This window comes from Mandrillus leucophaeus, unplaced genomic scaffold (assembly GCF_000951045.1).
Source record: "Mandrillus leucophaeus isolate KB7577 unplaced genomic scaffold, Mleu.le_1.0 Scaffold301, whole genome shotgun sequence".
Classification (NCBI taxonomy): domain Eukaryota; kingdom Metazoa; phylum Chordata; class Mammalia; order Primates; family Cercopithecidae; genus Mandrillus; species Mandrillus leucophaeus.
In genome coordinates, this window is record NW_012103155.1 from 1,782,746 (window position 1) to 1,809,757 (window position 27,012).

The 27,012-nt window shown below is 37.0% G+C and overlaps 1 protein-coding gene and 1 pseudogene across 5 annotated transcripts in view; one reads left to right on the forward strand and one right to left on the reverse strand.

Annotated features, from left to right (window-relative positions):
* ANAPC10 (anaphase promoting complex subunit 10) overlaps positions 1-27,012 on the forward strand; it is a 148,481-nt gene that overhangs the window by 114,638 nt on the left and 6,831 nt on the right. For 4 of the 5 annotated variants that reach the window (XM_011987144.1, XM_011987145.1, XM_011987146.1 and 1 more), the window contains one exon: positions 6,899-7,344. The exons of the other annotated variant lie outside the window; for it this stretch is intronic. In XM_011987144.1, coding sequence (XP_011842534.1) covers positions 6,899-7,129 — 231 coding nt within the window. In that variant the 3' untranslated portion in view covers positions 7,130-7,344. Of the gene's footprint in view, positions 1-6,898; positions 7,345-27,012 lie in introns of those variants that run through there. 5 annotated transcript variants of the gene reach the window in all.
* On the reverse strand, positions 1,165-1,549 carry LOC105544586 (annotated as a pseudogene).

A 27,012-nucleotide genomic window follows, 5' to 3' on the forward strand; every position in this document is an offset into this window, starting at 1 on the left:
TTTTTTTTGAGATGGAGTCTCACCCTGTCGCCCAGGCTGGAGTGCAATGGTGCCATCTCAGCTCACTGCAACCTCCACCTCCTTGGTTAAAGTGATTCTCCTGCCTCAGCCTCCCAAGTAGCTGGGACTATAGGTGCGTGCCACCACAACTAGCTAATTTTTTTGTATCTTTAGTAAAGACGGGGTTTCACCATGTTGGCCAGGGTAGTCTCAAACTCCTGACCTCGTGATCCATCCACCTCGGCCTCCCACAGTGCTGGAATTACAGGCATAAGCCACCACTCCTGGCCTATGTGTCTATTTTTATACTAGTACCATGCTGTTTTGGTTACTATAGCTTTATAGTGTAATTTGAAATCAAGTAATTTGATACCTCCAACTTTATTCTGTATTCTTAAGATTACTTTGGCTATTTGGGGCCTTTTTTGGTTCTATATGAATTTTAGAATTTTCTTTTTAATTCTGGGGAAAAGAATGTTGATAATTTCATAGGGATTGCATTGAAACTGTAGATTGCCTTGGGCAATATCATCATTTTATCAATGTTGATTCTTCCAATTTAGGAGCTTGGGATGTTTTTCCATTTGTTTGTGTCATCTGCAATTTCTTCCATCAGTGTTTTGTAATTTTCCTTATAGAGATTGTGTACCTCCTTGGTTCAGTATATTTGTAAGTTTTTTTTTTTTCCGGTAGCTATTGGAAATGAGATTGCCTTCTTGATTTGGTCCTTGGCTAGATCATTATTGTTATATGAAAATGCTGCTCATTTCTCTGTATTAATTTCTTATCTTAAAACGTTTCAAATTCATTTGTCAAATCCGAGAGTCTTTTGGTGGAGTCTTTAGGGTTTTCTAGATAGATCACATCATTAGCAAAAAAGGATAATTTGACTTTCTCTTTTCCAACTTGGATGCTGGTTTTTGTTTTTTCTCTTGCCTGCTGATTGCTCTGACAGGGACACCTGGTACTACTTTGAATATGAGTGGTGAAAGTTAGCATCTTTTTCATGTTGCAGTACTTAGAGGGAATGGTTTCAACTCTTCTGTATTAAATCTGATGGCTGTGGGTTTTGTTATTTTTTGTTGTTGTTGTAGTTGTTGTTCATTTTGGTTTGTTTGTTTTTTCTTTTCTTTTTTTTTTCTCAGTCAGCTGTGCTTTATTGACTCAGGCCTTGACCGCGTGCTACCACAGCGGGTACAGCCGGTCCTTCTGCTGCTGCTTCTTGGTCTTCAGGTTCTCCTCGTGCTTGTTGAGCCGGTGGTGCATGGCGCCTGTCTTCTTAGGCCGCAGGTCCAGGGGCTTGTACTTCTTGCTGGTTGTAGAATTTCCTGAGGTTTTCCTTCTGAGTCTGGTTAATAACTGTGAGAACACGCGCAATGGATTTGCGGACGACTCGGACCTTAGAGAGCTTGGAGGCCGCACTGCCTGTCACTTTGGCGACGCGCAGCTGGGACAGCTCCACCTTCAGGTCGTCCAGCTGTTTCAGCAGCTCCTCCTTCTTCCCGCGAAGATCTGGAGACTTGATCTTGGCCATTGCTGCACAGGCCGCCGCCGCCACAGCCGCCTGCTGGGAGGGAAAGAGCTGTCTGTTTTTTCCTTTTGAGACACAGTCTCACTCTGTCACCCAGGCTGGAATGCAGTGATGCTATCTTGGCTCACTGCAACCTCTGCCTCCCAGGTTCAAGTGGTTCTCCTGCCTCAGCCTTCCAAGTAGTTGAGACTACAGGTATGTACCACCACACCCAGATATATGTACTACTACACACATATATATGGGTGTGTATATGTGTGTGTGTGTGTGTATATATATTTTTTTAGTATAGTGGAGTTTCACCATGTTGGCCAGACTGGTCTTGAACTCCTGTCCTCAGGTGATCTGCCTTCCTCAGCCTCCCAAAGTGCTAGGATTACAGGCATGAGCCACTGCACCCAGCCTTGGCTGTGGGTTTGTCATGTATGACCTTTATTATGTTGAGGTACGTTCCTTCTACACCTAGTTTGTTTCAGATTTTTGTACTGAAGTGATACTGAATTTTATCAAATGCTTGTTATGTGTCTATTGAGATGATCATACGGTTTTTGTCTTTATTTTTATTTATGTGATGTATCATGTTTATTGATTTGCTTATGTAGAACCATCCTTGCATCCTTGGGATAAGTCCCACCTGATCCTGTTCTGTTATCCTTTTGATGTGCTATGAGATTTGATTTGCTAGTATTTTGTTGAGGATTTTTGCGTCGCTTTTCATCATAGATATCGGTCTGTAGTATTTGTTGTTGTGTTCTTGTCTGGTTTTGGTATCAGGGAGATACTGGCTTCATAGAATGAGTTAGAGAGAATTCTCTCCTCCTTCATGTTTTGGAATAGTTTCAGGAGGACTGGTGTTAGTTTTTCTTTGTATGTTTGGTAGAATTCAACTGTGAATTCATCTGGTCTTGAGTTATTTCTTGTTGGGAGCTTTTTGTTACTGTTTCTATCTTACTACTTATTATTGGTCTGTTCAGTCTGTTTACTTGCTGGTTCAATATTGGGAGGTAGTATGTTTCCAAGAATTTATCAGTTCACTTTAGGTCTTCTAGTTTGTGAGCATATAGTTTTTTATAATAATCTTTGATCTTTTGTATTTCTCTGATATCAGGTTTTTCTTAATCCATTCTTCCTCCTTTTTCATTTATGATTGTACATATTTGGATTTTCTGTCTTCTTGGTTAGTATAGCTAGTGGTTTATCAGTTTTGTTTATCTTTTCAAAAAACCAACTTTTCTTTTATTGATTCTTCGTATTTTTTTCTGGTCTTTTAATTTTTTTCTTTGTATCTTTTTCCCTTAAGATGTGATGTTAGATTGTTAATTTGGGATCTTTTTACTTTTTTGATATAGGCATTTAATGCTATAAACTCCCCATTGGCACTGCTTTTGCTGTATGTGTTGTCCTTTCATTTTTTATTTCAAAAAAACTTTTACCTTCCATCTTAATTTCTTCATTGACCCAACGATTGTTCAGAAGCATGCTGTTTAATTTTCATGTATTTGTATAGTTTCTGAAGTTCTTGGTGTTGATTTCTAGCTTTATTCCACTGTGACTTGAGAAGATACTATATATGATTTTGATATTTAAAAATTGGTTAAGGCTTGTTTTGTGGTCTAAGTTGTAGTCTGTATCTGTTAAGTCCATTTGATCTAAAGTCCAATGTAAGTCCAATGTTTCTTTGTTAATTTTCTATCTCGATGACCTGTCTAGGGCTGTGACTGGGATGTTAAAGTCACCCACTATTATGATATTGCTATCTCTCTCTTTCTTTAGGTATAGTAATATTTGTTTGGTGAATTTGAGTGCTCTGATACTTAGTGTGTGTGTGTGTGTGTATATATATATGTATATATTTAGAATTGTTATATTCATTGGCCAAATTGACTCCCTTTGTCATTATATAATGATCTCCTTTGTCTTTTTAAAACTTTTTTTTATTTGAAGTATGTTTTATCTGATGTATGTAAGTATAACTACTCCTGCTCACTTTTGGTTTTCATTTGCATGGAATATCTTTTTCACCCCATTATTTTCAGACTATGTGTCTTTATGAGTATGGTGAGTTTCTTGTAGGCAGCATGTAGTTGGATTATGTGTGTGTTTTTTTAATCCATTTCACCAATCTTTTAAGTGGAACGTTTGATCCATTTACATTCGAGGTTAATATTGACATGTGAGGCTTTGTTTCTGTCATATTGTTAATTGTTTCCAATTTGTTTTACAAATATCTTTATTGCTTTTTCTCTTTTTGTTTCTGTGACTTGATGAAATTCTGTTGTGTTTCCATTTGATTCCTTTCTTTTCCTCCTTAGTATGATTGTTTTATAAGAACAGTGAGTTTTACATTTCTGTATGTTTTTGTGATGGTGAATTCCAACCTTTTGTTTCCATGTTTAAGACCCTTTTGAGCATTTCCTGTATGACCCATCTAATTGGTGACAGATCCCCTCAGCATTTGCTTCTCTGGGAAAGACTTTATTTTTCCTTCATTTATAAAACTATTCTGACAGGATATAAAAATCTTGGCTGACAGGTTTTCCATTTTTTTGTTTTTTTTTTTTAACTTTCAGCACTTTGAAATTGCCATCCTGCTCTCTTCTAGTCTGTAATGTTTGTGTTGAAAACTTTGCTGTTAGTGTGATGGGGTTTTCTTTACTGGTGACTAGATATTTTTCTCTTATTAATTTTAAAATTCTTTATTTTGCTTTGATTTTAGATATTCTGAATATAATATGCCATGGTGAAGTCCTTTTTGCAATGTATTTTCCTAGGAGTCACTGGGCCTCCTTTATCTTAATAGACTTGGGAAGTTTGCTTGATTATTTCCTTAAGCAGGCTCTCTAAACTTTTTGATCTCTCTTCCCCCTTGGGAATACCAATAATTTGTAAGTTCAGTAGCTTTATGTAGTCCCAGACATTTTGAAGGCTTTGTTCATTCTTTTAATTTTTTTTCCCTTATTTTTGTCTGACTGGATTCTTTCAAAAGATATGTCATCAAGTTCTGAGATTCTTCTGTTTGCTCTACTCTATTATTAAAGCTTTCAAATGTATTTTTTATTTTCTTCAATGAATTTTTTGTTTCCAGAATTTCTGCTGTTTTTTTTTAAAAGAGATATTGGTCTCCTTGATAAATTTCTCATTCATATCCTGAATTGATTTACTGATTTATTTGTATTGGTTTTCAGATTTCTCCTTCATCTTACTGAGTTTTAATCAATATTTTAAATTATTTATCTGGTATTTTGTAGATTTTTCTTTTTAATTTAAAATTCTTTCTTTCTTTCTTTCTTTTTTTTTTTAACCTAGTCCTAAGTTTTGAATTGAGAAATTCTTTTTGACTGTAGTATGTCGCTGAACAATTGTGGTCCTTTGGAGATGTGATTATTTTCCCTGCTTTTTCATGTTTCCTGTGTCCTTCCATTGATGTTGCCACATCTGATTTAGCAGTCACTTATTTCAACTATTTGAAGTTGCTTTTGTAGGGGAAAATATTTTTCTGTAGATGTATGGGTGTTACTGATTAAAATACTTTGACTTGTATTTTGGGTGCCTGGGGTAGTGTGATCTTTATATGAATTCTGCGTCAGTACACAAGGTCAGTGATATCCGTGATTTCCTTGGTGGCTTAGGATTCACTTATTAGTTGATATTGTAGTGAAGTTTAGCTGAAGACTTGGATGCCACCTGAGCCAGTCTTTGGGCCCTAGTGGTGGCCACATTATGGTATGTGTGCCTATGTTTAGGCCCCAAAGCAACTTACCTTTATTCTACTGTTAGTGAGTCCCGGAGGGCTGATTCTTGGGCCTCCAGGTGGCTTGCTTAGAAGCTACTAGTGGGGAGGGTTGGCCAGGTGTTTGGGTCCTCAGGCTCATGTTCAGCTGGTATGGTGTAGGTGATGGCAGTAAGAATGGTAGAACAACCCTGCTGCCCATGTTGGTGTTGCTGGAAGCTGCAATGGGTTGGCCAGGCTAGTCCTCAGTCCCACAGCCACCCATGGCAGGGCAGAGGGTCTTGTGCTAAGTTTTCTTAGGAGAGCTTGGTCTCTTCTGTCTGTCCCCTGACTGAGTGGCAGCTGTAGCCACCATGCCTATTACTCAGCCTGAGACTGGGGCACAGCTCTGCACCTTAGGACTGCAGCCAGGGAGGGCAGGGCCCCTCCCAGGTAGGCAGCATGGGCATGAAGCAATATGGAGTATAGTCCACTCAGCTCAGTTTCACAGCAGCCCATTGCAGGGTGTGAGTATTGTTCTAGATATGCGTAGGAGGGCCTGGTTTCCCTGTTTCTCCTTGACTGGTTAGCAGCTGCAGCTGGTTCAGCCCGATCTTAACCCGAGGTCAGGGTACAGCCCAGTGTTAACCTCTCAAGATGGCACCTTGGGCTGGGAACCAGAGAGGATGGGTTCCTCCCAGGCAAGCAGCATGGGCAAGAAGCTGTGGGGAGTGTGGTCTTCTCATGTCTGTCTCAACAACAGCCTGCAGCAGGTCAGTTGGGACCTTCCCAGGGGTACATGGGAGCTCCCAGTCTTCCTTCTCCCTCCTTAGAGCAGCACAGCAGCAGCAGCCATGTCTCTGGATCTCCAGTATCTAGATTCTCCAAGTGGCACCCAGCTGAGGTTGCTCCAGGATCTGTGGGATGCCTTTAGGATTCTGAGGTTCCTTTCTGGAGTAACGTCTCTTTACAGTCTGTAGACAGCTCATTATGTCAGGCCCAAGGCCCTAGTTGTTAGAGGGTTTCTCTCATCACTAAGACCCTATAAGCCTGTTTCAAAGTGTAGAGCCCTGGGGGTATCTCCATATCTCTCATATTGTTTCCCCACATCCAGGAGCCCCTCCTGGCTCTCAGTGAGTTCCCTGGCTGGGCAAGCTACCTCGAACCCTCTCCTTACTTACTTCTGGTACTTCCCATCTCTTCTCTGATGAATCCTAGCCTTCTTTCCTAGATTATCAGTTCAAAATATGAGTATCTACTTACTATTCTGGTTTCTCTTCATGGAGGTGGCATATACTACCTGTGTGTAATAAGCCATCTGTGTTTCACGTATTTTTAAAAGTTGTGAGACTTGTGCTTTCTAGTGTGTTTGCTTTTTTCTGGCAGAGAGTACAAGTTGTATAAGTTGTACAAGTTCTGTAAACACGAAGCACATCTATTTTTATTTTGTCTACTAAGATGGTACATGTAAAGTGCTTAGCAACTATAAGTAGACCATGGTAAAAGTGACCAATAACTGGTAGTGATTATTGTCATATTATCATTCTTTCATTGAGCAAAATGTTAATTATAAGTTAATTTTATTACAGAATGCATTCATTATTATAAATTATATTCATTGAATAAAAGCATAATCTGATATTTTTTTCCCTTGGCAGCAACTTGAATTGGTAGAACCAAGTGGCTGGATTCATGTTCCCTTAACTGACAATCATAAGAAGCCAACTCGTACATTCATGATACAGATTGCTGTTCTAGCCAATCACCAAAATGGAAGAGACACCCATATGAGACAAATTAAAATATACACACCGGTGGAAGAGAGCTCCATTGGTAAATTTCCTAGATGTACAACTATAGATTTCATGATGTATCGTTCAATAAGATGACTTTAAAATGAGATGAAAATCATTAAACATATCTTTGTTTTATCCTGTATTTAAATAGTATATCGGGTACCTTTATTGAAAAAAGCACCGGTTATTTGTAATTTTGTATATGTTTAAAAATATTTTATTGTAACTTTGAAAAATAAATTTGGGGTCATATTATCTTTATTTTCTTTAACATGTAATAAAGCTCACATATTTTACATTACTAAAAATGGATTTGAAGCCAATCATTTTATTTTCCCTTATACCAAAAGAGTTGAACTGAAAATTTCAATATATACACAATTATAATAGGTGATTATTTCATTAGTGTTCATACATTAGAGTAATGGTTTATTGCATATTTGGGAACAAGACTGCGTTTTATCAATATATATCATCTTTAATAGGTCGGAATTACTATTTTTTCTACCCAGAGGAAGTTTATTCTTTTAATACTGGATCTTTTTAAAAACAGTGTCAAAATAAGCTTGGTATTAGGTGTCTGATGAGAACCAATCTAATATGGGGAATATAATTAATCATCTCATATTTACCTTCATGGGATACTTACAGCCCTAGGGTTGTCTATATCCTAATGATATTATGTAAAGATTGCCTGTATAATCTCCTGTACATCTCAGTTCTAGCAGTACTTATGGAAGAGTTATTTTTAAATTTGTGTCTGACACTGTAGCATTCCCTGGGCAGTCATATATCCCATAAAATCATAAAAGTATGTGAAATTTTTTAGATATATTAAAAGGTTTTAAAGAGATATGTGGAAATGTGTTTTTTCCCATGGTTTAAAATGAGTAGATTTGATTTTGTATGCTGTTTTCTGCAATTGTATTACTTTTTCGGGGGGGGGATGGTTATTTAGCCACAGAATTTACCTAGATTCACTCTTGTTTGGAAGAGATTGCTCTCTGTGGTTCATTCATTGCTGGGTACGCTAAAGTATTAAATAGTAAATATTAATTTAAAAATAATGTGTTTGCTTTATTCTGGCAGAGAATACTAATTTAATTGGATACTATAGAAAAAGGTTTCACTTTTTCACTCATTAAAGACTCTGCTCTTCTTCCTGTAAGTTCTGGGAAGAATTGTATTATTACTTTCATTTTGTTGTCTTTGAAGTAAAAAACATGATAGGCGATCTATAGGATCACCAAAAATTCTGTAGCCAAAACTTATTTGGAACCACCAAATTAAGCACATTATACATGTCAGACGCTGGGGAGGGTAGAAGAGAGGATTGAAGACGACGATGAATAGGGACTAAAGGAAATGGAGAGAATGAAGGAAATAAGAATAGAATTATATACTAGGCACTGATGTTCTCCTTTAGTCTGATAAGGAAAACAGTCTTGTAAACAACAGTGTCTTAGTCTAAGAGATAAAAGAAATCTAATTTTTTTAAAAGTACAGGAAGTTTTATTAATAATGTTACTTCTTACTGCTTATTTATTAAGTTTGCTTAACAGGAAAAAGGAGGAAGACTAATTATCACATATACTATCTAGTCTCTTATCTCCTACTATTAGTAGTTTGCTAGGAGACTCCTAAAATCAGGAGGTATTAGAAAGATGTTGAGAAAATCAATATGTTTTCTACTTTTATTCTCCTTACCTATTTTTCATATGCCAGCTGGCTATCTTATTAGGCATGGGAAAACTTGGTAGCTGAGGATTATGGAGATAATGCTTCCCCTTATTAATAAGGAAAATTTAAAATACAGATAGATTATGTATTATATTAACAAAGCATAGTTATCTAAAATAGTTTTACTTCCTAAAATGCAAATTATGTATTTGACCAAGATTTATATCTAGAATATATAAAAATTCCTTAAAACTCAGCAGTAAGAAGAAAAATCCAATTTAAAAATGAGCAAAATATTTGAACATTCACTTTACCAAGGAAGTTATATGATTGGCAAGTAATTGTACAAAAAGATGCTCAACTTCATTAGACATTAGTGAAGAGCAAATTAAAACCACAATGAGATACTACTATACAGCCACTAGAATGACTACAATGAAAATGATTATTCCAAGTGTTGACAACAATGTGGAGAAAATGCACTTCACACTGCTGGTACAGGCATATCCCCAGAGATGCTGCAGGTTCAATTCCAGACCACCACACAATAAAGTGAATACCACAGTAAAGTGACTATCACAATAAAGTGGGTCACAGAAACGTTTTGGCTTCCCAGTGCTTGTAAAATTGTTTACACTATATTGTAGTCTAAAAAAACAATATATGCATACCTTTACTTTAAAATACTATTGCTAAGTGCTAACAATAATCGGAGGCTTTAGCCAAGTTATAACCTCCATGCAGGTGGAGAGTCTCATCTAGGTTTTGATGGCTGCTGACTTATCAGGATGGTGGTTGCTGAATGCTGACAGGGCTGTGGCAGTTTCTTAAAATAGGACAACAATGAACTTTGCCTCATTGATAGACTTTTCTTTTCACAAAAGATTTCTCTGTAGCATGTGATGCAGTTTGGTAGCATTTTACTCACAGTAGAACTTCTTTCAAAATTGGAGTCAATCCTCTCAAGTCCTGCTATTGCTTAATCAACTAAGTTGATATACTCTTCTAAGTCCTTTGTTGTCATTTCAACAATATGCACAGTATCTTCACCAGGAATAGATTCCATTTCAAAAAACCAATTTTATTCCTCATCCACAAGAAGCAGCTCTTCAACCATCCAAGTTTTATCATGAGATTGCAGCCATTCAGACACATCTTTAGGCTCCACTTCTAACTGTTGTTCTCTTGTTATTTCTACCACATGTGCCATTACTTCTTCCACTGAAGTCGTAAACCCCTCAATGTCATCCATGAAGGTTGAAATCAATTCCTTCCAAACTCCTGTTAAAGTTGCTATTTTGACCTTCTCCCTTAAATCATGAATGTTCTTATAGCATCTAGAATGGTAAATCCTTTCCAGAAAGTTCTCAGTTTGTTTTGCTGAGATCCATCAGAAGAATCACTTAGCTGCTAATGCCTTATGAAATGTATTTCTGAAGCAATAAGGGTTGAAAGTCAGAATAACTGCTTGGTTCATGGGCTGCAGAATGGATGTTGTGTTAGCAGGCATGAAAAACAACATAACTCCCCGTCAGAGCTCTTGGGTGACCAGGTATATTGGCAATGGGAAGTAATATTTTGAAAGAATCTTTTTTTCTGAGCAGTGGATCTCAACAGAGGGCTTAAATCATGCAGTAAATTATGCTCTAAACAGAGGTACTGTCATCCAGGCTTTGTTGTTCCACAGGCAGAGCACAGGCAGAGTAGGTTTAGCATAATTCTTCAGGGCCCTAGGATTTTCAGAATGGTAAATAAGCATTGGCTTCAACTTAAAGTCACCAGCTGCATTAGCTGCTAATAGAGTTATTCTGTTCCTTGAAACTTTGAAGCCCGGCATTGAGTTTTCTCTAGCTATGAAAGTCCAAGGTGGCATCATCTTCCAATAGAAGGCTGTTAATCTACATGAAAAAATCTATTGTTTAGTGTAGCCACCTTCATCCCTTATGTTCTAGATGGGGGTATTCAGTCTTTTGGCTTTCCTGGGTCACATTGAAAGAACAATAATTGTCTTGGACCTCACATAGAACATACTACACTAACAATAGCTGATGAGCTTAAAAAAAAAAAAAATGCGGGCCGGGCACGGTGGCTCAGGCCTGTAATCCCAACACTTTGGGAGGCCGAGGTGGGCAGATCACGAGGTCAGGAGATCAAGACCATCCTGATTAACATGGTGAAACCTCGTCTCTACTAAAAATATAAAAAATTGGCCATACCTGGTGGCTGGCGCCTGTAGTCCCAGCTACTCAGGAGGCTGAGGCAGGAGAATGGTGTGAACCCAGGAGGCGGAGCTTGCAGTGAGCCGAGATTGCGCTACTGCACTCCAGTCTGGGCGACAGAGCGAGACTCATCTTTAAAAAAAAAAAAATTGCAAAAAACTCTCTTCATGTTTTCAGACAGTTTACAAATTTTTATTGCATCTCATTCAAAGCCATCCTGGGCCACATGCAGCCTGTGGCCCACGAGTTGGACAAGCTTGTTCTAGATCTTCTGGATAACTTGCTGCAGCTTCTCCACCAGCACTTCCTACTTCACCTTGTTCTTAGCAAATCTTTACCATTAGGTCGATGACTCCTTTTTGTCTCTATGTGGTTCCTTAAGCCTAGGTTCTCCTCTGCTCTAGTAAATTATTAGAGTGCTGCGTGTTTTGAATGGGGGACTTCCCAAAAGGATTATTCTGGCAGTATGGGAAGGCTGGTAGTGGTTTGTGCCCAAAGGACCTGTGGAACATACCTCCTACAGCATGCTGCTGCTGCTGAACAGCCACTCTGATGTGGCGTCTCCTTTGGCTGAGTTACAGAGCAGAGTTTCCATTGCTGGGGATGGTAGTCCTACCTCCCTAGTTTGTCTCTGCTTGTCCTCAAGGATAGTTATACCTTCAGGCAGTCATGATGCTTCCTGTGTGTTAAGGCAGGTACAGGTCTCTTGCGAGGGAATCCAAGATGATGGGAAAGCTGACTGACTACTGATATGGTTTGGATGTTTTTTTCCCTCCAGATTTCATGTGGAAACATAATCCCCAGTGTTGGAGGTGGAGCCTGGTGGGAGGTGTTTGGATCATGGGGCTGGATTCCTCAGGAATGGCTTGGTGTCATCCCCTTGGTGATAAGTGAGTTCTCACTCTGAGTTCACAGGAGATCTGATTGTTTTAAAAGAGTGTGGCACCAACTCCCTTTCTTGCTCCTGTTCTCACCATGTGATGCTGGTTCTCCTTGACCTTCCACCATGATTATAAGCTTTCTGAAGCCCTCACCAGAAGCAGATGCTGGCACCGGCTTCCTGTACAGTCTGCAGAACCATGAGCCAATTAAATCTCTTTTATTTATAAATTACCCAGTCTCAAGTATTTATTTATAGAGAGGCAAAAACAGACTAACACTTCCACCTCCATCTCATTTTTTTCCAGTGTAGAAATTGTGAGCTGGGGGGAGGCTTTTTGCAAGCTTGTTGCAGGGCAGAATTGTCAGGAAGGGTGTTGTGGATGTGGAAGTCTGATTCTCCTATCATCTGCTTGAAGTTTTTTCACTTCTCTGTGGTCCTGGGATCTGTCTCGTCCTCGTATGTGAGTTCTGGATTGTTACTGGTAAAAATCTTGGCACTGTGTATTTGTTTTTGGTTTTCTGTTGAGGGAGTGAGGCCAACTTGCTCCTATGCTACTAGTTTATTTATTTATTTTTCAATTTTTTTCTTCAAAGGTAGGCATGACAGAGATATACTGCCATTTTAAAATCCCTTCACCTCACACTTTTATAGAGATTACTTCTGTCCTTAACCCTTCTGAAGCAATCTCTGCTAGCTTCAGACTTTTCTTCTGTAGCTTCCTTACCTCTGTCAGCCTTCCTAACATTAAAGAGAGTTAGGGCCTTATTTTGAATTAGGCTTGGCTTAAAGGAATGTTATGGCTGCTTTGATCTTCTATTCAGACCACTCAAACTTTCTCCCTTTCAGTAATAAAGCTGTTTTGCTTTCTTATCATTCATGGGTTCACTAGTGTAGTACTTTTAATTTCCTTCAAGAACTTTTCCCTTGTATTCACAACTTTGCTAACTGTTTGGAGAAACAGGCCTAGCTTTCAGCCTATCTGTTTTCAACATGTCTTCCTCATTGAACTTAATCCTTTCTAGCTTTTGTGTTAAAGTGAGAAACTGGTGACTCTTCCTTTCACTTGAACACTTAGAGGCCATTGCAAGGTTATTAATTGGCCTAATTTCAATATTGCTGAGTCTTAGGGAATAGGGAGGCCTGAGAACAGGGAGACAGACAGGAACAGCTGGTCGATGGAGCAGACAAAGACATACGACATTTATGTAGTAAGTTTGCCACTGTACGTATGTGGGTGCAGTTTGTGGAGCCCCAAAACAATTATAATAGTATGGAACATCAGAAATCACTGATCACAGATCACCATAAGAGATATAAGAATAATAATAAAGTTTGAAATAGAGAATCACCAAAATGACACAGACACAAAGTGAGCACATGCTGTTGGAAAAATAGCATTGATAGACTTGCTTAATGCAGGGTTGCCACAGCCTTCAATTTGTAAGGAATGAAGTTATCTGTGAAGTGCAATAAAATTAGGTATGCCTGCAATTAATATATAACTACTTTGGAAAACTGGTAATTTTTTAAAAAGTTAAATATCCACCTACTATGTGTACCAGTCATTCCACTTCTATGTATTTACTCCCCAAAATATAAAACATATATCCATACAAAGACTTCTATGTGAATCTTCATAGCATCTCTATTTGTAATACATCAAAACTGTACAATCTAAATGTTGATCAACAGGAGAAAGACTAAACAAATTTTGGTATATGCATATAATAAAATGCTACTCAGCAATAGAAATGAACTATTGATATGTGCAACAGTACAGTTAAATGTCCAAAATAATTATTTTAAGAGAAGCTGTACAAAAAAGAGTATATATATGTGGTTTAATTTTTTATAAAATTCTAGAAAGTATAAACTAAGTGACAGAAAGATCAGTTACATAGGATGAGGAGTGGGGAGAAGTAAGACGGTATGAACTATTTGAGGGGATGGCAGAAATATTCATTGTCCTGATCATAGCCATGGTTTTATGGGTCTGTACATATGCCAAATCTCATCAAATTATACACTTTAAATAGGCACAATTTATTGTATATGAATTATGCCTCAGCAGAACTGATTTTTAAATAACTTCTTATACTTGTTTTACATAAGAATCACCTAAAATATGCTAGATTTGAAGTAACAATATTTCTTACTGTATAGAACCTGTGAATAAAAAAACCAAGATTGGAAAAGCCATTTTAACAGTTCAGAAAACAATGACAGCAACTTCACTGATTGATTTGCAGTCAGTCAGTGCTTTTGAGTATTGGACAAACTGTACAGTTATGAAAAATTTTCATTTCACATATAATCTGGGTATAAGACACTTTCAAAATCAGTTTATGAGCTGATTACTAGAAAATTTATGTAAAAATTGTGAGGGCCGGGTGCAATGGCTCACATCTGTAATCCTAGCACTTTGGTTGGGAGGCCAAGGTGGGAGGATTGAGCTTGAGCCCAGGAGTTTGAGACCAGCCCGGGCAACATAGCAAGACCTTGTCTCTTCAAAAATTTAGAAAAACAATTAGCCAGGCATGGTGGCGTGCACCTGTAGTCCCAGCTACTCAGCAGGCTGACAGCAGGAAGATCGTTTGAGCTCAGGAGGTTGAGGCTGCAGTGAGCTATTATTGCACCACTGCACTCTAGTCTGGGTGACAGAGACCCCGTCTCAAAAACAACAACCACAAAAACAAACAAAAATTGTTGAATTTAAAAATACACAGTCACAGAACACTAATAAATACACAACTTTAAAAGGACTTGTTCATTCAACTGTGTTTTGGTGTGTGCATATCTATGGGGTTTAGTTAAGATAAATGTAGTAAGGAAACCAAGATAAAAAAGTAAACCTTGCCTTCCAGTTGCTTATAGTCTACTGAGGAAACAATAGGTCTCTAACCAACCAAGCCAGAAATTAGAAAGTCGTGAGCTCTCTAATCAGTGAATGGGAGTGTAGGGGAGACGAGAGTTTACTTCCTATTGAAGAAGATAGAGGTGAAGCTAACGAAGACATTGTCGAGGAGCCAGAATGTTGGAAAGACTATTTGTAATATCAGCTAGTTATTTGCTTCTCAAGCCTAGTCTTGAATCCAGACTATCATTGTTTTTATATGAGTAACAATAATTTATTTGAAACAGATGATTTTTGTATTCAGAAACCAAGTGATGTTTTGTACATTTATTCTCATTTGAAAGTGTTCAATGACTAAAACACTGACAAATCTTGAAAAGTAATTTTAGCAACCATGCTATCTGCTCCTTTAGCCATTATGACTAGTAATTTAGGACAGATTAATATATTACACTATAAATTTTTATCAATGAAATATATGAAATACTTGGTAACTTATCTAGTGTTTTAGAAAATTGTTACTACTATAAAATTCTTAGTAAAATTATTACATTTTATTTTTAAGTGAATTCTAGGTTATTTTAATTCATCAATTAGCTTTTTAAAGTGATAAAATTTGCAAAATATGTTACATAAAACATTAGGGAATATAATTAATGTAGTTATGGTTATATGTGAATATTTTTGCTTTGCAGATTTCTTAAAAACACGATTATCTTCTTTTGCCCATATTATTTTGGCCTTCCAGTCTTCTACTATGACTCCCTGGAGTACGGTATTTGGAAGTTTTTGCAATACAAGGCTGTTTACCAGTCTTCTACAAGGAAGCTGCCTGTGTTTCATGGCCTGCCATTTAGTTGGGCTTGTTTTTGCGCAGTTTTATCCAGAAAGCCTTGGAGAGAGGGAGATGATGAGAGAGAAAACCTCATGGGTCAGCTTATTAATTGTTCATGATCATGGTTTATCCTACCAACAGGAAAAATCTTAAGTCTAGTAATTAGAAAACTCCCCACTATAAAATCTAAGAGAATGTCTATAATCCATGGCAATTTTATGTGAAAAGTTAAGGTAATTTTTTACTACTATTAACCAATCTATTTTTTAATATTATGTATTCCATTACTATCTCCACCACCATTAAGTGTCCCTCTTTTCTGCTAAGTAGAACTAGCTTGCTATTTTGTAAACAGAAGCAAAATTATAATCAGACCAATTTAAAATTGTTCTATGTTCTTGTGAAACATTTTGAGTGAATTTTTATTTCAGGAAATGGTATTTCACATTATTATGTTAGAAGCACTAGCATTTACCATCTCAGTTATTTTAATTACTGAGCTTGTAGCCATGAGCTTTCCACTGATGCAGTTCAGTGATCACTATAAGATGTTCTTCCACTATGTATTCACTTTTTCAATGTTGAGGGCAAATTACGCTTCTCTCCCTGTGGTCCTAGAAATAATGACCCAAACTGTTTTTCATAGACTTTCTTCTTAGACTAGTTCTCCTCTTTATGCTGGCATTCATCTGTGGCTAGAGATCCAGATTTTAACAGATCATTTCCTGTTATTACTACAACAATATCAAAATACCGATCACTTACCAAGAAGCAAAGTATCCAGAAGACTGAAGCAGAGAGTTCAGCCAGCTATTTGTTTTTCAACTGCTGAAATTTATAAGAATCACATGTTAAATGGATATGGAGACAAAATAAAATAGAAAGTAGCCTTGGCAAAAGGAGGATAACAAGCCATCAGCTACTAAGTTATAACACATTCAGGTGTTTACCAAAGACAGGGGAAAGGGATTTTACTGTTTATTAAAAAATAGTGCCTATCTTTTTAGAGTAGTATTCAGCAACTAATAGAATACGCAAATAACCTATTCAGGAATTTTCTCTTTTTTTTTTTGAAGTCATCTGGGCAGTTTAGAACAAAATTTATTTCTGTCTTGAAATTTTTAATTGTTAGATTGGTAACTGGGTGTAATTTTGACTCCCCTCCTTCTGTTTATACTCAGTAACCCTGAGTCCTGCAGCTATTTTCTCCATATTACCACTTTTAGTTTTACCCCTTTCACATCATTCTAGGTCAATTGAAGGAAGCTCCTAGCTGGACCACTGGCCTTTATTTTATGCTAAAATAAAGTTATCCAAATGATATTCCATCCCATGGCATTCTGTAATTATTGGTATCTGTACTAATTCCATATTACCTATCTAAATTAACCTATGTAAGTAAATACAAAGTCCTCTGGCATCCCTTCAAGCCCATACACATTTCCTGACTTTTCAAAAACTGTTTTTCATTATTCTCAGCCTTTTGGCTGCAGCCAAGCAAACACAGTTGTCTACTTTAACCACGTAACTCCCTCATTCTTTTACTTTTTAATGTGTAACATCTGATGGCCTGTAATCTTGTCACTTTTCTACCAGTTTATGTCACTCAAAACTCACTCCCTGGGAACCTTTACTTACCTGACTTTAATCCTGTATATTTTTATTTATTTTTATTCTAAATCCCTTCAGCATTTGTGTAATCTGCCAGTACTATGCAGGTTGAGTATCCCTTATCCAAAAATCTAAAATCTGAAATGCTCCAATGAACATTACGTTTGAGCATCATGTTGGTGCTCAAAAAGTTTCAGATTTTGAAGCATTTTGGATTTCAGATTTTCCACTTTGGGATGTTCGACCTGCATTAATTTATGAATATTTTACTGTGTATATTGCTAACTCTTGAAGGCAAGGTATTAGTCTTATTTATCTTCTATATTTGTTTTATTACAATTCTCAGCATCTAGTAGGCATGCAGTAAATAATTATTTTTATTTGTTTATATTTTATTTATTTGTTTTGAGACAGATTCTCACTCTATTGCCCAGGCTGGAGTGCAGTGGCACGATCTCAGCTCACTGCAGCCTCCACCTCCCAGGTTCAAGCAATTCTCTTGCCTCAGCCTCCCAAGTAGCGGGGACTACAGGTGTGTGCCACCACACCCGGCTAAGTTTTCATATTTTTAGTAGAGATGGGGTTTCACCATGTTAGCCAGGATGGTCTCGAACTCCTGACCTCGTGGTCTGCCTGCCTTGGCCTCCCAAAGTGCTGGGATTACAGGCATGAGCCACCATGTCTGACCCAATACTTATATTTAAATAAAACCTTTCACTAACAAATACTTTCTCATATCTCATTTTCACAAAATCACTGTTGGGATTGCATTTAGCTATGAATAACAGAAACCCCTACTGCACGGACTTAAGTAAGTTTCTATATTTCCCATATATTAAAAAGTCTGGAGGTCTGTGGTTACTTCATTGGTCCAGCAGTCCACTAGAGGCTTTCTGATAATTTTTAGATCATTATCTCATGGTCCAAAGATTGTTGATATAACTATCACGTTGGCACTTGAGAGAGTAAGAAAGGAGAAGAGTGAGACTGGCCACATCGTCCTCTTGATAGGAAGGAAAACGTTTCCGGAACCTGGAAATATTCAGCATACTTCTTATGTCTCATTGGTAAGAACTGGCTCACACAACCACCTCCATCTAGAAGGAAGCAAATGTGTCTTGAAAATCAGGGAACAGGATTGTTATTGTTGACTTAGGCAAATCACTGTTTTCTAGGACTAAACACATAGCCTACCTGAAAACAAACAAACACTATTTTTTACGCAAGAAAGAAAGCAGCCTGGGTATTTGGCAGACAGTGAACAATGTCTGCCATGCATAGCCTCTCTAAGCCTTGGCATCCTCATTTGCAAACTGGAAATAGTAGCAATATACCTCAGAGGACTGAGTGAGATAACAACTGTAAGCACCTAGCACAGTGCCTGGCAAATAGTAAGTATTCAGTAAAAAGTAGCTGCTGGTCGGGCGCAGTGGCTCACGCCTGTAATCCCAGCACTTTGGGAGGCCGAGGCAGGCAGATCACGAGGTCAGAGGTTCGAGACCAGCCTGGCAACATGGTGAAACCCCATCTCTACTAAAAATACACACAGACACACACACACACACACACACATGCAAACACACACACACAAATGAGCTGCATGTGGTGGCACACGCCTGTAATCCCAGCTACTTGGAAGGCTGAGGCAGGAGAATTGCTTGAACCTGGAAGACAGAGGTTGCAGTGAGCCGAGATCGCGCCACTGTACTCCAGCATGGGTGACAGAGCAAGACTCCATCTCAAAACAAAAAACAAAAATGAAATAAAATAACTGCTATTCCATTTATGACAAACCCACAGCCAATATCATACTGGATAAGTAAAAGCTGAAAACATTCCCCTTGAAAACAGGCATAAACAAGGATGCCCTCTCTCACCAGTTCTATTCACCATAGTATTGGAAGTTTTGGCCAGGGCAATCAGGTGACAGAAAGAAATAAAGGATATTCAAATAGGAAGGGAGGAAGTCAAATTGTCTTTGTGTGCAGATAACATGATTCTGTGTCTAGAAAACCTCATTGTCTCAGCCCAAAAGATTCTTAAGCTGATAAGCAACTTCAGCAAAGTCTCAGGATACAAAATAAATGTGCAAAAGTCACAAGCATTCCAATACACCAACAACAGGCAAGCAGAGAGCCAAATCATTAATTAACTTCCCATTCACAATTGCTACAAAGAGAATAAAATACCTAGGAGTACAGCTAACAAGGGAATTGAAGGACCCCTTCAAGGAGAACTACAAATCACTGCTCAAGGAAATCAGAGAGGACACAAACAGAAAAATATTCTATACTCATGGATAAGAAGAACCAATATTGTGAAAACGATCATACTGCCCAAAGTAATTTACAGATTCAATGCTATTCTCATTAAATTACCATTGACATTCTTCAAAGAATTAGAAGAAACTATTTAACAATTCATATAGAATCAAAAAAGAGCTCATATAGCCAAGACTATTCTAAGCAAAAAGAACAAAGCTGGAGACATCATACTACTGGACTTCAAACTATACTACAATGCTACTGTAACCAAAACAGCATGATACTGCTACAAAAACAGACACATAGACCAATGGAACCGAATATAGAACCCAGAAATCACACTGCACACCTACAGCCATCTGATCTTTGATAAACCTGGCCAAAACCAGCAATGGGGAAAGAGTTCCTATTTAATAAATAGTGCTAGGAAAACTGGCTTGCATATGCCAAAACTTGAAACTGGACTTTTTCCTTTCACCTTATACACAAATTAATTCAAGATGGATTAAAGCCTTAAATGTAAAACCCAAAACTATAAAAACCCTAGAAGAAAATCTAGGTAATACCATTCAGGATATAGGTGTGGGCAAAGATTTCATGACAAAAATCCCAAAAGCAACCATGACAAAAGCAAAAATTGACAAATGGGATCTGATTAAACTAAAGAGCTTCTGCACAGCAAAAGAAACAATCATCAGAGTGAACAGACAACCTATAGAATGGGAGAAAAATTTTGCTATCTATCTATCTATCTATCTATCTACCTATCTATCTATCTATCTATCTATCTATCAATGAAAGGTTTAATATCCAGAATCAACAAGGAACTTAAATTTACAAGAAAAAACAAACAACCCCATTAAAAAGTGGGCAAAAAACATGAACGGACACTTTTCAAAAGAAGATATACATGCAGCCAACAAACGTGAAAAAAATATCAACATCACTGATCATTAGAGAAATGCAAATCAAAACCACAATGAGATACCATCTCATGCCAATCAGAATGGCTACTATTAAAAAGTCAAAAAGCAACAGATGCTGCCGAGGTTGTGGAGAAAAAGGAACACTTTTACACTGTTGGTGGGAGTATAAATTAGTTCAACCATGTGGAAGACAATGTTAGGAATAACACTCAAAATCCTAAAAAATTGAATACTCAAAGGATTCTTAGCAAAGCAATTTTACTTCTGTGCAGAGGGGTGCTACCTTGGCCAGTCACCATGAGAGCACATCTGAACAAAGGGCATGACAGCCTTAATTCTTGATGCAAGTCATGCCCCTGTACCCTTTCCCCATTGGCCAGGGTTGGGTCGTACAATCTAAACTAATCCCGGTTGGCTAAACATTTGAATTTTTTTAGATAAGGTGGGCATGTAAAAGAAAGTGGAGAGGAAGGGGAAGGGGTGTCTGTAATGAGCTAGAAAGTCAGTCCTCTTTCCAAATAAGAAAAGGAATGGAATGTGAGCTGGTACTGATAACGCCTGGTACTGTGGCATGCCTGGGCATCTAACAAAGGCAAAAAGGAAAAAAGCAGAAAAAGGAAAAAGGGAGGGGGATACTATGAATTAAAGAATAAAAGATTGATCAGATTATTAGAAGAGAATCCTTATCATATCCCACAACAATGTGGCTATTTCTCAAAGACCTAGAGGCATAAATACCATTTGACTCAGCAATCTCATTACTGGTTATATATCCAAAGGAATATAAATAATTCTATTATAAAGATACATGCATGCATATGTTAATTGCAGCACTATTTACAATAGCAAAGACATTGAATCAATCTAGATGCCCATCAATAATAGACTGGATAAAGAAAATAAGGTACATATACACCATGGAATATCATGCACTTATAAAAAGGAACGAGATCATGTCCTTTGCAGGGACATTGATGGAGTTGGAAGCCATTATCCTCAGCAAACTAATGCAGGAACAGTAAACCAAACACCACATATTCTCACTTACAAGTGGGAGTTGATCAATGAGAACACGGACACATGGTTGGGGGAACAACACACACTGGTCACCTGTAGGGGGGCAGGGGAAGAACATCAGGAAGAATAGCTAATGTACGCTTGGCTTACTACCTGTGTAATGGGATTATCTGTGCCATAAACCACTATGGCACACATTTACCTATGTAACAAACCTCCACATCCTGCACAGGTACCCTGGAACTGAAAATAATAGTTGAAGGAAAAAAAAGTTTATATTTTAATCTTCAAAGAAAAACCCCAAACCCTTTATTTCTTGAGTTTTCAATCCTACTTTTTAGTAAGATGAAGGAATACCTGATAAAACTTTCTAATGTTGCAGTCTGGAATAGATCATGAGCAACCCTGTAAATTATTTAAGACACATGCTCATTCCCAGAAATAGGCACTGAGCAACATGCTAAAAGGACACTCTAGCAATTCTTACTGTATCTAACTTTAGTTCTAAGCCACTCTGCTAGAGCCATTTTTAATTTTTTTTCTCTCTATTTTTTTTTAAGAGATAGAGTCTCACTTTGTCACCTAGACTAGAGTGCAGTGGGATGATCCTAGCTCACCACAGACTCCAACTACTGGGCTAAAGGGATCCTCCCAAGTGGCTGGGACTACAGGTGCAAACCACCATCACCACATAATTTTTAAATTTTTTTTAGAGATGGAGTCTCAGTATGTTGCCCAGGCTGGTCTTAAACTCCTGGGCTCAAGCGATTCTCACACCTCGGCCTCCTAAGTAGTTGAGATTACAGGCATGAGCTACCATGCCCAGCTGCAATACAGTTTATAAATACTTACTTAAAAGGGGAATGATCAAAATTGTCCATTTTTAATTATTGAAAATAATTTAAAATTATTACTCATCCCTATCAAATAAACAAAATGTTTATAACCCTGTGATCAATTGCATTACATATAGTTCCAGGAGGAAAACATTGCAGCTTTTTTCAAACAATCAATGCATATTATTGAATTTCTTAAATCCTGTGTAGAACATACATAAGTAGAAGACATATTCCCTATTCAGAAAGAACTTAGAGTCTAGCTAATGAGATGACTAGGAACACACAGAGACATTTACACATACTCAATGTAAGATGTTAGTGAGTGAAACAGATAATAAGTATTATTTTATTTTAATAAGGACAGATATTACCAGTGCCCAATGTAGTCAGTAAGCTTCTTATGGGAAAGATAGAAATTCATATATGTAGAAGTATACGAATAGATCCCGTTCCTAGGTTCTGTACAAGTTGAGAAATGAAACAAATAGTGAAGATGGAGGCAAAATATTACCTTCCTTCCTAATGCTGGTTGCACTGACTAGGCAGGAAACTTTTTAGAAGGAGGGTAGTGCTGAGCCATGTATTCTCTGTTATTCTTTCCATACTTTCATATCAGATAATTTTACTCCCCAGGGATGGGGTGAAGGGGTGAGAGAGGCTCAGGGCAAAGAAATTGAGATTCCTTCCAGTTGGGAATCATCAGGAGTGGGGAAGAAGTGTTCTTAAATTTACACTCTGCTTCCAGAACAATGTGCAGATTTAAGTATAGATAAATAACACGAGAGGGTATTTTAGGCATGGAAAACAAGTGTGGAGTGTGAAGGTTATATTCAGACTGCACTACAGCACGGTGTTAACACGAGTAATAGAATTAATGATATGGGTGGAAGAGAAGGGTAGAATGAGGTGAAATTTATCTTACCCTGTTATATACAGAGGAGCTGTCATTTTATAACCAGACCCTTACAAAATTTGTATATATTATATATGCTATACTAAAGCATTGGAGGAGAAAAGGGGCAGTAACGGTGGCCTATCACCCGCCATCCATTATTTTATGTTGTGAAAGAGACTCTGAAATAACAAATACATTTTTTGAGGCAATAATTTGTGTAAATCAAACTAGTTAGCTAATATTTGTCGTATATAAATTATCTGTGGTTAGAGCATGTCTCCATGCTCCATGCAGGAGCATATCTGCATATGTCTGCACAGACATACCTGTGGTTGAAGCATATCTCCATGCTCCATGCAGATATCCCAGGCGATCAGAAGTTTGCCTGGGATAAAAAGGTGAGTGGAAATTGATGCTCTTCTAAAGGATGTTCTCTAGAGGATGATACTTGTGAAGTCATAGAAGTGTCCACCCAGTTTTGATCCATTGTTCCAGGTTTCCTTTCCCCATTCCAGAGATTTAGATAATAAATGATATTCTTAGAAAAATCCACTTGTAAGCAAGACCATCAGAAATTGTACACAGCTCCAAATAAGTCTCTCAAGTGGTCATCACAAAAATATTTGAGTTTTGGAAATATGGCATGTTGTGTGTTGAAACAAAATCATTAGTAGGAACACAATTTGATTCCTTTGGGTCCAATTCATGCTCTCTCAAGTCAAATTACTTTTTTTTTTGGATTCAAAATAAGAAAGTTTTCTTTTAAAACTGAAGAAGTCTTTGAAACAATATTATTTATACTATAATCCTTTTTTATGGTGTGTCTACTGAAGCATGAAATACACTAGTGATATGGAAGAATCAAGAATATAGTGTAAGCACAGTTTCCTGTTTTAAATAATACTAATCATTTTCCATATGCTCTTTGTATAGTTAGCAATTATAATAAGAGGAAATATTATTTTAATGGAAAGATTCTGTATATGAATAATTTTCTCTTTATTACTTGCAAACTAAAATGAAGTAACTTGGTAGTAGAGGAATTATGTGAGTCCCGTCTACTGTAATCCTTGGTCGATTTTGTCAATCTGTTTTCCTTTTAAGTGTGTGTGTGTGTGTGTGTGTGTGTGTGTATGTGCGTAGCGTAATATATATACAGAGCACCAAACACCAGCTCAGTGAATTTAGTCATTGCACCTCCCAAAGACTAGAGCACATCAGTACCCTGGAAGCCCTCTTTGTGTCCCCTCTCAACCACTATTTCCTTTATCCTCTCCAAGATTAACCCATATCCTGAATTAAATGCTGTTGTTTAGTTTCACCAGTGTTTAACATAATATACATTATGTACATATGTACAAAATATGTTTTTTTGTGTTGGCTTTCTTTTACTCAGATTGATTTTTGTAATATATATTCAAGTTACTTCCTGTAAATATAGTTTGTTCATTTACTATTGCATATGTTTACCCTTCTACTGTGATTTGTAATTGGAGCTGTTATTACAAATAATGCTGATATAAAATTCTAGTACCTGTCTTTTGACTCATATTGCATGTGCATTTCTGTAAGATACACACATAGATAGATCGATAGATAGACAGATAGATATGCTCATGTTTTGTGGATATTGCTAACTCATTTTCCAAAGTAGATGTACCCTTTCACATTTCAACAGCCGGGTATAAAAGTTGCTGTTTCTCCACATTCTTGTCCATCTTTAGTATTGTTGTTCTTTTAAATTTTATCCATTTTTGTGAGTATAATTCTAACTTTTTGTAGTTTTAATTTTCTTTTCCCTGATAACTAATGAAGTCAAGCCACTTTTCACATGTTTGTTGGCAATTTAGATAGACTCTTTTGTGAAATATCATTGTCTTTCACTCATATTTTACAAGTCTTTATTTTATTGATTTATAAAAGTGTTTCATATATACTGAATATAAACTCTTGTCAGTTTTAAGTGTTGTCAGTATCCTTTTCCACTCTTATGGGTCGAATTTTCATTGTTTTAAAGATGAAATCTTTTAGTATTCTCACCACACACACACAGTATTTGAGGTGATGGATGTATTAAGTATCTTGATTGTGGTAATCATTTCACAACATATATATATATATCAAAATATCACATTGTTTACCTTGAATGTATACAATTTTTATTTTGTCATTATATCTCAATAAAGTGAAAAAGAAAGATCTTTAGCTGAACAGAAATTCTTACTTTTAATGTAAACCAATTTATTGGTCTTTTTGTAATGTTTTGTGTTTTTTTGTGTGTGTGTGTGCTAAAAATTGTTTTCAACCTGAACATCATGAAGATATTCTCCTATATTATATTCTGGAAGGTTTGTTGAACAGGTTATATTTGCAATTCACCTTAGATGATATGGGTTACATTTCATGTTTTTCCCCATCTATGGATAGTCAATTGACCCAGTACCATTTGCTGAAGACCTATCTCCCATTGTTCTGTAATGCCTTATTTATTTGAAATCAGGTATCCATGTATGTGTGATATGTATTCGAGCTTCCTACTCAGTTCGATTTGTTTGAACCTCTTTGTCAATTTGTTTGAACTGAGTAGGAAGCTCCAATCATCAAGACTACACTATCTTAATTAGTGTTGAATCGTAATACATTCTAACGACTGGTAGATCAAGTTCTCTCAGCTTGTTCTTTCTTAATAGTGTCTCAGCTATTCTTGGCCTTTAAATCAGCATATCATGTTGCACACCCGTGTACACACACAACCTGACAGAATTTTTGGGGCGATTGTTTGACTCTATACTATAGATCAATCTGAGGAAAACTGATACTTTTACAATATTGAGTCTTTTAATTCATAGAATATGTATTTGATCTTTAATCTTTCCATAATTCAGTTATTATTCAATTATTGTTTTTGGGGGAGATATTTCATATATCTTTTGTGGATTTATTCCTAGGAATTTGATATTTTGATGCTGTTATAAATAATGCTTTTACAAATTTGTTTTGGTAAGTGGAAATAAAATTTACTTTGTGTCTTGACTTTTTTTTTTTTTTTTTTTTTGAGATGGAGTTTCGGTCTGTCCCCCAGGCTGGAGTGCGGTGGCGCGATCTCGGCTCACTGCAAGTTCCGCCTCCCGGGTTTACGCCATTCTCCTGCCTCAGCCACCTGAGTAGCTGGGACTATAGGTGCTCACCACCACGCCCGGCTAATTTTTGTATTTTTAGTAGAGACCGGGTTTCACCGTGTTAGCCAAGATGGTCTCGATCTCCTGACCTCGTGATCCACCCGCCTTGGCTGTGTCTTGACTTTGTATTGGCAATCTTTAACTTATTGTTTAATTAGAATAATTTAATTTTTTACATTTGTAAATAAAGGCTATGTTGTTCCTTCTTTTTCTTTTCTTGTGTCTTTTATGTATTTTATTTTCTTATCGTACTAGCTAGGTCCTGCAGTAAGGTATTAAATAGAAATCTGAGATGTCATATTATGCAGCCATTCTTGTTTCTGATCACAATGGGAAAATTTTCAAGATTTCATGATTTTGTATGATGTTTGCTTAGGTATTTAGGAGATGTCCTTAATCAAATTAATTCATTTCCTAGTTTACCAAATGTCTGTTTGTTAATCATGAACGAATATCGAGTATACAAAACTTTCCTTGCCTCTATTGAAATTACCATGTTTCTCTTTATTATTATGTTGAATTATATTGGTTGATTTTTGAATGTTAAATCAACTATCGATCCTGGAATAAATCCAGCTTTGTTATGGGCAGTATCCTTTTATAGGAATCACTTAATTTTGTTTGCTAATAATTTGCTGAGGAATTTTTTATCTATGTGTATCATAGGATTTTTGCATTATGAGTGAGATTGACCTGTGACATTCCTATTTTTTGTATTTTTCTTATCACATTTTTGTATTGAGATCAGTTTGACCTCAAAAAATAAAAAAAATT